General features: G+C 47.7%; 1 protein-coding gene across 3 annotated transcripts in view; it reads right to left on the bottom strand.

Annotated features, from left to right (window-relative positions):
• Positions 1–13,093, bottom strand: part of DPYSL2 (dihydropyrimidinase like 2) — a 56,018-nt gene extending 42,925 nt beyond the window's left edge. The window contains exons 1-2 of one of the 3 annotated variants that reach the window (XM_054804592.1): positions 12,782–13,093; positions 11,524–11,893 (exon numbers count right to left, since the gene is read on the bottom strand). In XM_054804592.1, coding sequence (XP_054660567.1) covers positions 11,524–11,874 — 351 coding nt within the window. In that variant the 5' untranslated portion in view covers positions 11,875–11,893; positions 12,782–13,093. Of the gene's footprint in view, positions 1–234; positions 650–11,523; positions 11,894–12,224; positions 12,242–12,781 lie in introns of those variants that run through there. The other 2 variants (XM_054804591.1, XM_054804593.1) reach the window with 2 other exon arrangements.
• Between the last annotated feature and the right edge of the window lie 433 nt (positions 13,094–13,526).

The following is a 13,526-nucleotide window of genomic DNA, read 5'->3' as shown; positions in this document are numbered from 1 at the left end:
GCTACCGGGGCTCCGCTCCGCGGGCGATGCTGCTGGAACCCCCGCCCCGGCTCCGCCGCCCACCGCTCCGCATCCCGCGGCCCCCGCAGCCGCGCCGCAGCACAGGAAGCGCTGCATTAGACCCTGATCTGATTATCCTGCACAACCCTGCCGTCGCTCTCCGAGCACACAAAGGGCTTAATCCCCGCGCACCCCTCCCCCCTCCCCGCTTTTATTCCCGTGCACTCAACTCACCGTGATCCGTGGAATATTTTTCTTCCCCTGATAAGACATCTTGGGAAATCACTCCCCAATTTATTTATTTAATATTGGGGGTTTGTCGTGGGGTTGGTTTTTTTTTTTGGAGAAGCGGGGCGGCTGCTGTATCGCTATTGTCTCCCGTGCAGCAACTGCTCCCCGACCTCCCCTCCACAAGAAAAAAAAACAAAAAAATAAAAATAATACAATAGAATAAAAATAAATCTCCCAAGCCCAACCCAAATCAATGCGATCACAAGGAAGGGGAGCGGGGGGGGGGGGGGGGGGTCCGCCGGGGAGAGCGCGGCGGGGAGGCGAGCCCTGCTCTCCGCAATGGCAGGAAGGGGAGAAGCAGCCACCCCTGCGCGTCTCCCTTTCTTCCCTCTACCCGGAGCCGAGCCCAGCCCAGCCCAGCCCAGCCCCGCCCCGGCCCCGGCCGCGCAGGGAGGGGGCGAGCGCCGCCAGCAACAACAGCGGCGGCGGGGCGGCAGCGGCGCATGCGCCCCCGGCCGCTCCCTTCCCTCTCCCCGGCGGGGGGGGAGGGAGCCGCGCAGCTCGCGGCGCCATTGGCTGAGCGCCTGGCGGGGATGCAAATGAGAGGCGGCCGCCGTGCAATGGGGAGAGGGGAAGGCGCCGATATGCAAAGTGGCGCAATGGCGACGTCAGTGCGGACGCGGGGCTGCGCGCTCGTGGCGGGTCCTGCAGCGCGGGGAAGCGGGCACCGCCCCCGGCCCCCCCAACGCCGTTCGGTACCGCCGAGCCGCCCAGGCCCCGCGCTGCAAAGCGGCGGGTTAGCGGAGCTGCCGGGGGGGGGGGGGCGGCGCGGTGGCCGCCGGCCGCGCCCCGCAGCGGGCCCAGCACCTGCGGCGCGGCAGCCGGGGATGCGGGGCGCTGCGAAGCGATCGCCCTGCGGGGCTGCGGCCATCCGCCTTCTACCGCCGGCGGGGCTGCGAGCCCGGCGGGAGGGGAGGAGGCTGCCCGGAAAGCCGGGGCGCTGGAAAACGCGGTGGCCTTCATCTTCTTTGTCCCACCCCGCCCTTCTTGGCGCTACCGGCGCAGAGAGCTGTTGGGAAGCGTTAGCGAATTGGGGGGGGGGGGGGGGGGAGAATAAGGTTGAAGCCACTCCCGAGCCTTTGATTTCCCAGCATGTCAGCCGTGCTTCCTGAATGCCTTTTCCTACACCTCCTCGGCCAGAAAATACAGCCCAGATTCAAGTCCCCCCTCCTGTGGTCACTGACCTGGAGCTTTACTGCCAGGGAAATGTGGGATCAGAGCTAGGCGTGCAGGCAGGGTGGTCTTCTCCAGTCACTCTGGCCATTTCTTACTAATCCAGGGTTCAATGTTTCAGGCACACTTGGAGTCTTAAATTTCTTAGTCCCTGAACTCCATAAGCTGGTACTTCAAGGAAAGAAAGGCATTAAATGGCATAACTATTTCCTCGTTATTTACAGTGCACTTGCCCTGGTGCAATGAAGAGAGATGGGTTTCATGGCCAGAGTGTGGGATAACCATTCACAATACATCTGTTCACACCAGTTCCTCTTACATCAGTTGCTGTGGAGGAAGGTACAAGACACCTTTTGGAGCACCCAGATAGCACAAAACCACTTCTGCTTGAAGGTTATAACAGACAAGTAATGACCGACAAAGACTTACCTTCATCCCTCAATCGCAGGTGAATTTCATGTCATGCAAAGCAAACCGCAAGCTTCTCCTATCACAAAATGCAGAGATCTTTACATACCCAAACAGTTCCATGAAACACACTGTGCACAGCCCATAGGAAATTAAAACCTTCAGTATATTACTCCAGTAAATCATTATAAAGGCAACATCTGTTCAGAGAGATGACCATCGGGACTTTTTATGTACGTTAGTTCACAGGAGGCTGTAAGGACAAGTAAAAGAGCTTGTCCTGGGTATAGGTAGGGCATCAGGCAACATTTAAGAAACTAATATGCCAATCAGTTAATATCCAATTAGTAGCAAATGAAAAAGTAGCTCGTGACAGTAGCAAAATTATTAATTTGTTAGCCTGTAGGGCTTTATTTTGATTTAATGATTAGAACAGACAAACTAAATGAGTTACCCTGCCCCTCTCTGATCTGTGCTGGAAGAAGTTTTGAAACCTCACCATATTTTTGCTCAGAACATGGAAGAAACCATCTACATCAGATTTCTAAATTTAGACAGCACAACTGTTCCTTTTTTCTCTTTAATGCTAGCTTTCCTCCTCAATTTCATATCTGAATAGTTTCTTGCCTTTGCTTGCCAGGTAAAAGAGTGTCTTCAGCTATCAGAGAGGAAGCAAACACTGCCTGAGGGTTTGAGAGAGAGCACCGAGGCCCTTGGGCAGCTGATCTGAGACGCGCTGCCTCCACCACCTACCATTTCAAGGTTCTGCCCTGGCAGCAGCAACGTGATTACAGAGGAACGACCACAAACATGGGTGCAGGAAACCATTCGTCTCCAGCACTGACTTGCCTCCCTGACCTTGGGCAGGTCGTTCCTCCACATCATGATAAAAGTTGTGGAACAGCGGTACTGGCAGAAGAAACAGATGCACCTTCTAAGGGGATGGTGTCAGCAGCAGGCTAATATTTCTAAAGCTATTCTTACCTACTCAAAGATAGAAATTTAAATGGTTTTTTTTTAAAAAAAAGTAATCCTTACTGCACATGGATCTAATTCAGAACAGCAGTTCTTGAACTTTGAATAAATTCCATAACTCGAATCCAATAGTGACTAGGTTCAGAAAGTAATAACGAATCTTCAGGTGACACTTAGCTTTTCCTTCCCATCACCATGTTGCAAGAACCTAAGTAATACAGAATAAAATAAATGAAGAGATTAAAGGGCTGAAAGACATGGTCATTCAATGTTCAACATCTGCACAGCACCAAATTTTAATGATTTAAATTCCATACAATTTAGTGTGTACCCAGAGGACCAGAACTGAGCTTCCAGATGTATCTTTTAGCTCCATTATACCAAGTGCCAATATGACCCAATTTTCTTTCCTTTTAGCTATGAGCTAAAAGGTTGTCAAAATAAATAATTTAAAAATTATTAATGGAGTTGCCAACTGGTGTATTTAGCCTTGCCAAACAAAGGCAAGGAATGGATATGATCTGTTGTATAAACACACATGAGGGGAGGTGATCAGGAGGGAAGGAGAAGAGCTATTGAAGCTAAAGGACAGTGTTGGGATGAGAACAAGCGGGGAAGAGAGTCAGAAAATACCAAGATGTGCACCTGCATTTTTTTTTTAAATTTTTTTTTTTTTTTCCCATTCCCCTGGTAAAGCTATGGTTTATGTATAAATTCTCCCTGTAAATTAGAATAAGAAACATTACTTAGGAAGTGTCAGGGGCAGGAGTCAGGTCCTAGGTTAAAAGAAGAGAGTTGAACTCGCTTCTTAAATCCTTGCAGGTTTGTGTCCAGCCCAGGTGTCATACAGCAGTGCTGGTACCTGCCAAGGTATTGTGGGAAGTGATGGGGTTTCTAGATAATGGTGGTGCACTTTGTCTTCTACAGATCTATTAATGCACACGGCAGGCTGAGCAAGCTAAAATTAGAAGGCGCTATAGAGAATGAGCACTGCCAAATCTTCCTTGCCAAAAGTTAACGAAGGAAAGTGATGAAGGATGGCTGGCCAACCCAGCCCAGCTCCCTGACTGCAGCCGCTACAACAGGACCAGCAAGGTTGCTGCAGCCAAGTCACATCAGCAGTAGAGGAACAGCAAAAGAACATAAATATCTTCAATGACGCTACATCAGCACTTCTGACACGTTCCCCAAATGGCAGAAAGGGGGGAGAAAATGCACAAAACTGAACATTTCGTCCACATTTGCACTGCCAGCCTCTACCAGAGCCACACAGAGAGCTCTGCTCTGCAGTAGCTGAGTGTCTCTGGCCATCCTTAGGCCAAGGGTAGTCAGGGTATATTGGCCAGTGGATACGCGAGGTTGTCGTCAGCCATTTCTGCACAGATATCAGCTGGTGCAGGACATCTTGTGCAGGCTCTTTGCAGCAGTAATACATTTCATGTTAAAGGAACATCTACGTCTAAATTTGTCTTCTGGAAAGGTCTGGAGGGAAAACGGCACAAGAACATGAGAATTTCTGTACAGCGATAATCTATGCTAAAATAAATCATCATAGGCATCGGTGGAAATCAATTTACATCAACTCTGAATCTTAACTTTACAGATTCCGTGGACTACCATAATGCACTCAGCAAGGAATTTTATTCCCACTGTGGAGTGACTGGATGGTTGGGAAAAAACTATTAAGAGTGTGTGTCTCTGTGGATTTTTAGTGTCATTGCGACAAACCCCGTAGAATTTCTGCAACACCCAATTGCTTTTACTCCTACCAAATTCTTAAAGTTTTACCCACAGGGACATTTCACCGTGAAATTATAAAGCCTGCAAATGGAAACACACATTTTTAAATGTAATTAAAAGAGGGATCAGAGATGGATTTAAAGCATTTCTGGAAGTATCTGAACTTCTAGCACTACAGCATCAACAAGCTCTAGAGTTCCCTTTAGGCTTGTTAGATGCTAATAATCCCTACTCCCTGTTGGGGAATCACCCCCTGCCAAAGTCAGCGAGGCTCTTGTTATTGCCATCAGAGGCAGCAGGACCGGGCCAAAAGAGCTTTCATGAACTCACTGATCAGGCCCTCATTTTTGTCATGATTCTACCCGTGCCAATTGCTGCATCGGCTCCGAGCCTCAGTGACTTGAAAGGAGATTCCCATGAATCCAGCACCTCCCTGCATCTTCGGAAGTGCTGGGAGGATTAAATACAGGCTGATACATGGCAGGAGGAGTCCATCTGTCCTTCCCAAAAGATGATGAAAGAACTGTCCATTATTAATCACTATAAATTAAATTACAGAGGGGAATTATACTTGCCAATGGGCATCTTTGGTTTGTTTTATTATTATCTTACAGGAGAAAATTAAAATTAAGTGTCATGATATGGAAATGGCCATAGAGGTCAAATGTGCTGCTATGAGGAGGTAATATCATACAACTTCTCAGAGAAATAGCCTTATTTTAATACAGACTGAGATTGCGAGGGGGGAGATTCACTTTCTAGCTGCACAAACAGGTCGATAAAAATGTACATCTGATCTGCAAATTAAAATTAACTTTCCAATTGATTTTGTTTCCTTCAAAATCCCAGGAAACCTTGAGAAGATTCAGAAATAATCATTTAAGAAGACTGTTACTGTTACAGTGTGCTGCTTAGAGGAACTGCCCTGAGCATTTCAGGTGCACTGCAGTCTTAATTGTCCTTCAACAAGCCTGAGCTGCTGCTCCACAATTAATTTACTATCATGTCATGTTGTTGGGAAAGAGACGGCCCTCTTCAGGGTTCTAGACAGGGATTGCTCTGCCATAGGTAGTAGAATACATAGCAAAAATGTGCTCTCCTCTCTAAGGAGTTTACAGCCTCATGCTGTGACCTTCACTATAAACACAGCATTTCTGGAACAACGGCACAGGACGTTTGGGCATCCTTGTCATTGCTCCTCCCTTGCATGCAGTGGAGAGAGTTTAGCATATCCTGGCCCATGGGAACCATGGGTAGAGTCTAAGAAACAGCTGTTTTCACAGTGATTTGCACTGTTTCTTAACATTATAATCCCTTCTCCTTCCCCAAAAACCTACAGGGCAAAGCATCAGGCTGTCAGCAATTGCTGTCATTGCTTGTGTCAGCCAGCTTTGCCTACCTCTGGTGTACAGGACAATCATTACTACAGACAATGAGAAAATGAAATTCAGACCTTTATTCTCCCACCCTGAGATTCATTCCAGATCTCTGGGAACACTTCACTTCTGTGTGAATCCTACAGTGAAGAGGTTTGGTTTTGGTAGATTTCCTACAGCTCTGCTCCCTGACGCTGTCCCTTTTTTGCAGTCAGAGAGTTCATGCAGAACACACACATCAGCTTCACATGAGCTTTGCTGCCTACATCATTTCCTAACTTTGTCACACCACCACAGACAACAGACTCAGATTTAATGTGCCACAAGATAGACAAGTGATATGGGGAGTTATAAACGGCCCTGCAGGTAAAAAATTTAGGCAGTCCTAAATGACTGCTCAGCACCTGCTAAAAACAGATAGCTCATGTCAAATGATGTCCATAGCATTGCCATAAGCTGCCAGTCTCATCGTGCCAGGTACTGTATCTATCCCCCAAGATAAAGCCCGCATCGCAATGTGCTGCTGAAAGACCAGACCTCTGAATTGGCTTAGCTCCAAACTGGGTGGCGAGATCTGGCCCCAGGTATTTAAGTTTTCCCTCCAGTCTTTAGCCCAAATAATCAGCTGGCTCCATATCAAAGCCCCTTGCTCGTTCCTGCGTGAGGGAGAGTGGTGTTGGTAAATTCCTGACACAACATCGACAGACCGCTCCACAGGACACCCATCAGATGTATGCCACGTTCCAGCTATGCAGATTCATGGCTTTGAGAGGGATCTAAGAAGTTAAGAGGAATTTGGCTTTTGTGCTCATTATTGTTAGCTTCTCTATGTTGGGGGTTTTTTTCAGTAGTCAGACAAACTGTTATGATCATTGGAAGAACATGCAAGTCATCCTCCTGTATGATTATTTTGCAAGCAATGGTTGTCTAAACAAGGCTAGGAAAATTGCAGCCATTGTAACAAATTAAACTCAGAACTGCATTTCCAGCTGTCTGGAACAGCCTCTTTGTTTTACACAACAGTTCTGTTAATGTTCCAGAGTCTATGATTATTTGAGCTCTCAACAATGTCCTGTTACTCATTATTTCTCTCCAGGAATGAACAACCATGATCCTGAGAGCTTTGAGGTCTTAGCAAAAAGTCCAGTCATGTCAAAAGGTTCATGACACTGTGTTTTGCAAGTGATTCCTCTCCTGACAATTCTAAAATAAAAATATTTTCCTAGTCTCTGTTTATTCATTACTGCTACTTATCTTATTACAATAGGACATAGCTTTGTTGGTTTAGACTGGTAGTTTACACTCAGTCCTCTGCACTTCCCAAAGGTGGGGATGCAAAAAAAGGTATGTAAAGGGGACTCTCTGTTGCACTGGGGAACCACCTGAATCACTGGAGTAATGACAAGATGGCAATGGGAACTTTAGCAAGTTAAGAAGATATTTGGGATCCCAGGGTTTGTATTGTATTGAAGTGTGTTAGCACCTTCTCAGGCTCTCTGTGCAAACTCAATTAAAGCAAGTCCCAGCTTGCTGATCCCCCCTCTTGCAATCACACCTTGCTTTTGCCTATAGATGGTCCCTAACAGACCGTCTTGTCCTGGTTTTCGGCCGGGATAGAGTTAATTTTCACCAGAAGCTGGGAGGGGACACAGCCAGGACAGCTGAGCCAAACTAGCCAAAGGGGCCTTCCATATCATATGACGTCATGCTCAGTTTATCGGGGGGAGCTGGCCAGGGAAGAGGGATCCGTGCTCGGGGACCCAGGCCGTGAGCAAATTGCATTGTGTATCACCCGCTTTGTATACTCTGTAATCAGTATTGTTGTTTTTTTCCTCTCCCTTTGCTGTCCTAGTAAACTGTCCTTATCCCAACCCAGGAGTTTTACCTTTTTCTTCTGATTCTCCTCCCTATCCCACCAGGGAGGGAAAGGAGCGAGTGAGTGGCTGCATGGTGCTTCGCTGCCGCCTGGGGCTAAACCACGACACATCTCTGTCCCAAAGAATCTCAACAGATGAGCAAGACAGAAGGAATACCAATTATACACATGGGAAATCTTGGAAATACACACAGGTCAAGCAAACAATGGCCAAGGTTTTTCAAAATCCAGATGAATGCATGTGTCTCAAGACCGTTCATCTAAGGCACAGAGGACTAATACCCTGGGAAGCCATTTTACTAGTCCCCCTGCTCCGAGACAAGGCAGCTTGCAGCTTCTATGCTGTCTACTACACAGCAGTGCTATGAGTAAGTTCCGCAGGTCCTTGCCCTGATGCTATCCAAATACCAAACCCCACTGTAGGAAGCGGGCTTGCACGTGCATGGCAATTCATGAAAGCCAGGCCAAGTGTTCATTATCTCATTCAAAAAATCCAGGGTTTGAACATGACATTGGTGGTTCTTAGACTGCAGCGATGGCTCAGCCAAGGTCAGGACCTCAAAGCACTGAGCAGTGCTCAGACGTTGAACAGGACCAGGCATTAACAGTCTAAACGGGGAAGATGGCAAAGTTTAAGATGGGAAAGAGAAGCACAGTTATTTCTCTCAGGCCTGACAGCAGGGAAGAAGCAGAGCTTGCCTCAGATGTGCTGAGTTGCAGACCTGTTGAATAGGTCACGCTGCCTCCAGAGGCCTAACTGTAAAGAGCTGCTTAAACTAAGATAGAGAGCCTTCCCGGTGCCTCTAGAGATGATCTTAACCCTGAATTATGAGGCGGCATGGCCCAGAGGCAATAAAGCAAGGCCATGATAGATGCCTATAGAATACCCTAGACAGCATAGACACAAAGAGATTTGATTACCCTTATCTTTGCCTGCGGAACAATATATTGCAATTTAATGTGGAATAATTACATTCCTTTTGTTTTTATCCTCTGGACAGTGAAGACCTCAGAAAAATAAAAAAAATAGCTCGTCCATCTTGCTTTGTTAATTATTTCAGTGGAGGCTGATACAAGATCTTTCTATATAGTGACAGAAGGGATGATTGTGTTTTAAACCCACATTAGATCCAATCACTGGCTAAAATACTTCCACCTATCTCTGTTGCCTCCAGTTGATCGGCACCCATTCCCATCAGCTCACAATGTGGTCCTTTGGTTGCTGAAACAGAGCAGCGACCATCCTGTGTGATGATTGTTACATGGATTGACAAAAATTGCAACTATTGTCAGCCTCGAGCTAAAGAAAAAGCAGCAGTAAGATTTCTAACCTATTGTGAAATAATTTATGCAAGTTATAAATTCAGGATCCTATAAATTAGCATCCTGTTCCTTTCCACTATGATTTAGATTCCTATCACATGGAAACTGTGTCTATCCAGGGAGAACCTCTTTCAGATGTGTTATTAAATGCTTAAGACAGAGGTTTGAAAATAATGGGCCAAATTCAGTTGCAAAACTTCAGAAGCCTTTTAACTCCTATCTGAAATTATTTTAATGCACTGTTTCCTTTAATGCCACTTCCTGCAACATTATTTTTCCTTACCTTTTTTCTTCTTAATAATTTGAGCTTTGGTTATCATCATAAACACATTTCTATTAACTACACTGAAGTAAAGCCAGTTTTACCTGCTGAGAATCTAACCTTTGATTCAAGCTCTAGATGCAGTCAGCTGGAAAACCATCAAAGCTAAAACACTCCTGCAATAAAGTGCCAATCCATAACGAGACATTTATAATAAAAGACTGCACTTACCCAAATGCTCACAACCCCTCACAACACAATCCATTGGTGTCAGTGCCATGTAAAGCTAATGTGAAACAACTCAGCTGTTTTGCACTATTCCATTATTTCATACCCTCGGTTAACATTTATACGTCAATCTTTAAAAATAGAACCAAACCCCACACTTTTTAAAAAATGTGATTATATTCTGTGTGGACTTCTGATCTTTCACCACATTGTACTCACACTTTTTTATTATGCTGGTACCTTTCAATCACAAAATAATTAATCTTTGCAGAATTAATATATTAACTGTTTATACTTGTGTCTTGCAGGACATCACTGCATCAAATTGTCCAAAATTAGTCCTGAAAATGTCCTGAATTGCAAAACTTTTGACTCCCCAAGCTGAAAAGTTGCATGCCCTTTACTCTTGAGATGCACCTTGGCTAGTCCAACAAGGTTAATTAATCATGGAAAGTTACTCAATTAGTAGGGACTTCAGCATGGTCAGACCAAACCATAGGCATCTGCAATGGCAAACTTTTGTTCGGGTTTGACAAATCCAGATTGAAGTGGCATGGAGCATATCCCACTCCTAATTAAAGGTTGGTGCACAGCACTTCTGAAAATCAGGGCCTACCTTTCGGACCTCACCGTAAACAGCAGTTGTTCATGCATGCAAATATGGCTGGGTGGAACCCTTAGGTTACTGTGGTACAAAGAAGCAGAGCAGGGTCTGATTTGGGGAGGATGAGCCCCCAGTAATACTCCTAGTAGTAGTTCACATTTCTCAAAGCAGGAGAAAGTGGCGAACAAGCCCATATTATAAATTCCACGCAGACTTCTGCCCTGTTTACGCAATCCATACTACTAATAAAAATCAGGACGCACATCCTAGAAACAGTTTCCAGAAGGACGGACTGCTCCATAAACCCACTGGGACACCACTCACAGAAACTCTTTCCCAGTATGCTAGAAGTTTATCAGCTTGCTAGTTGGTGCTTCATTCATTTCTGCTCTTCCAGCCTGCGCATAGGTGCCAGCGTTGTCAGAGGAACGCACAGAGTATTTCGTGGCTCAGATCTGAATAAAGCGTGCTTAAATCTATTTATCGAGGAAAGCAAATGTGCATGGTCAGCTAGACCTAGGGGCTGAATGGGTTTTGCCTCAGGAAGAGTATTGGCTTTATTACACCATGACACATACAGAGAGTGAGAAAACAGCTTCAGGAGTCTTAAAAGACTGGGAGGAGTTCAGTGGGTTTCTAAGAGAACGCCACATTCCTGTGAAAGTCCCAGATCTTCCTCAGGGAAAAATTCCTCCCGTAGCCAAAGGCCTTGATCAAAATCAGTATTGAAATACAGCTCCCAGGGGTCACTTTGGTCTGTCCTCCCCTGGGAGGAGGGGGTAGGATTTTCCCCTGGAAGAAGCCTGCAGGGGTTTGCTCCCTGTAGGTGGAGGCTCATTGATGCTCTTTTGCTAACAATTGCATTTCTGTTCCCGTGAGCTGCATTCACTAGCTGGGTGGGGCATTTTGCTACCGTTGTGTGTTGTGCTGGGGGGAATCGCCTAAGAAACAAAAAAAGTCGGTCCCTATCACCAAATAGGAAGGCAGGGCGGGGAAAGGGAGGGTGTTTGTGGGTGCGGGGGCTCCTTTCTTCTTCTGCCCTCCTCCCTGTGCACATACACACACACCTGCAGAGAGCACACGGATAACATCAGAGGTCTGGCAAGAAGGCTCTAGTAGAGATGCTGCTTCTTAGAGGAATATATTGGCTGCCACATACATGCAAGTGACATAAAAGCAAGAAACTGCAAGGTGGAAAGGATACATCCCTTCTGCAGCCTATCGCATGTTCAAGTTGCATCTCTCACACACATATATATTCACCCACCTTGTCATTCAGGTTCTGCAGCGCCTCCTTCCCAGTGGCACTCTTGATCTCCACCTTTCTCCAGAAATCAACAGATGGTTCCCCTCCCTTCCCGCTCTGCCTGGAATAGACGGACTGAGCATCCGGACTCAGGTGGGCAACATCCTTCTGCTTTGCCACGACTTTGTTAGATCCGCGGCCCACCGAGAGGGAGTCGAAGTCGATGGTCTTGTTCTCCAGGGAGCCTTCCACTGGGCAGAACATGCCACAGAATTTCTGCCGGGGCTTGGGACTGCCCGAGCCCAGGTTTTTGAAGAAGGCTGGCACTTCTTCTTCCTCACCTTGCCGGCCAGACTGCTTCCTCTCAGCCATGGCTTGTGTGGTCTACCTGCTAAGGGAAAATAATAACAGCGGTAACTAGGAGGTTCCCTCACACACACGCACACGAAAAGAGGAGAGAAAAAAAAAAAAAAGGAAAAAGAAAGAGAGATCGCTCTGGGTCCTAGAGATACGGCAACATCAATTGCAAAGGGCTGTGCCTGGCAGATCCCCTGCCCCCATCGGTACAATATAGCCTGTGGCTCGCTCTGTTTTCTTTGATGCAGTGCAAAGTTGAGGGAAGGTTGGGGCAGATCCTGCTGCAATCGAGGGAGGAGGTTTCAAGTTCCCAGCATCCAGATGGGGAGGGAGGGAAAAGGAGAGAAAAAAAAAAAAATCCTCACTCTGCAGCAGAAACTGAGGACTGATCCGGAAGTGATGCGACTGGTGAATTGGCAAATAGACTCGATCAGGTTGGAGCAACAGCCCCGCACACCCTTTCCCCCCCTCCCCTTCCCCAGCAGCGTGCTGCTATTGCTACAAGTTGCACGGAGGCTGATGGGGGACCGAGAACCCCCCCTCACCTCCGGCTGCTCTGGAGGCGTGTTCCCAAGGCAGGGGAGAAAGGATCTCTTCCTTCCTCCCACCACCCTCTCCCCTTCCTCCCCTAGCCCCGCAATGGAGGAGTCAGGGAGTGCTCCGAGAATCCTTTTGTTCCTCACTTTTCTCAAAGCAGCGGAGCCGGAGGGCGGGGAGAGGATGGGAGATCGCGGCTGGGTTAGTGGGAGGCAAAATGCTGACTCATCTTTCTGGGTTTTGGGGCATCGCTAGTGCCGTGCCTCGGGTAGAGCCTCTTCAGGGGGGAAAGGGTTGATTGATGGCACTGGAGAGAGACAGACAGATGGGAGAGGGGTGTGGGAACCGAGGGAGAGAGGAAAATGAGCCGTTAACCAGGACTTACCTCCAGGAGCCGAAATTAGTGACCTTGCTAGTCAATTAAGCCTCTGCAGTGCCAGAAGCCCCCAGTCCCTCCCTGCGGGGGATCAGGGGAGGCAGCCAAAGGCGGCTCCGGCTGAACGCAGGTTTCTAGAGGAGGAGACAGAGCAGCAGCCCCTTGCCTCCCCGGCTCTTGCCCATGCTGGGAGACGGAGGCAAGGCGGCAGAGAGCGAGAAAGCGAGGGGCAGGGGAGCCGGGGCGGGGGAGCCCCCCGGGCCGCGCCGCGCCGCCGTCGCTGTCCCTTCAGCACCAGCCGCCGCCCGGCCCCGGCAGCCGGCCCGGGGGGGCTCACAGCCACGTCCCACCCCACCCCAAAGCGCCTCGCATGAGCTGCTGGGCTCTAACACACCCTCCTGCTCCTCGGGGCTGGTACAGCTGCATGTGTCAGGGATCCTTTTTTTTTTTTTTTTAACTTATTCTCTCAGGTTTGTACCTAAATAAACCGCTCCAGCAGCTGGCGATGCAGAGGGAGAGTTGCCTTAGTCATTTCCGAAAGGCTTGTTTCAGCAGAGTACACCGAATGGCTCTGCGAGTCCGGCTGAGGCTGTGTACGTGGGAGGAGAGACATTTTTATCACAAAGGTAAGTGGTGCAGCACACAATAGGTTTAGCTTGGCTGTCTCCTCCTGATACACGTTGTTAACACCTCCAATCTGGGTCCTTAAGGCTAATCCATATGCAGTATCGCTCTGAACCAAACCCAATCACCA

This window comes from Grus americana, chromosome 26 (assembly GCF_028858705.1).
Source record: "Grus americana isolate bGruAme1 chromosome 26, bGruAme1.mat, whole genome shotgun sequence".
NCBI classification, from domain to species: Eukaryota; Metazoa; Chordata; class Aves; order Gruiformes; family Gruidae; genus Grus; species Grus americana.
The sequence above is the reverse complement of the archived record's forward strand: the minus strand, read 5'-3'. Positions and strand labels throughout refer to the sequence as shown.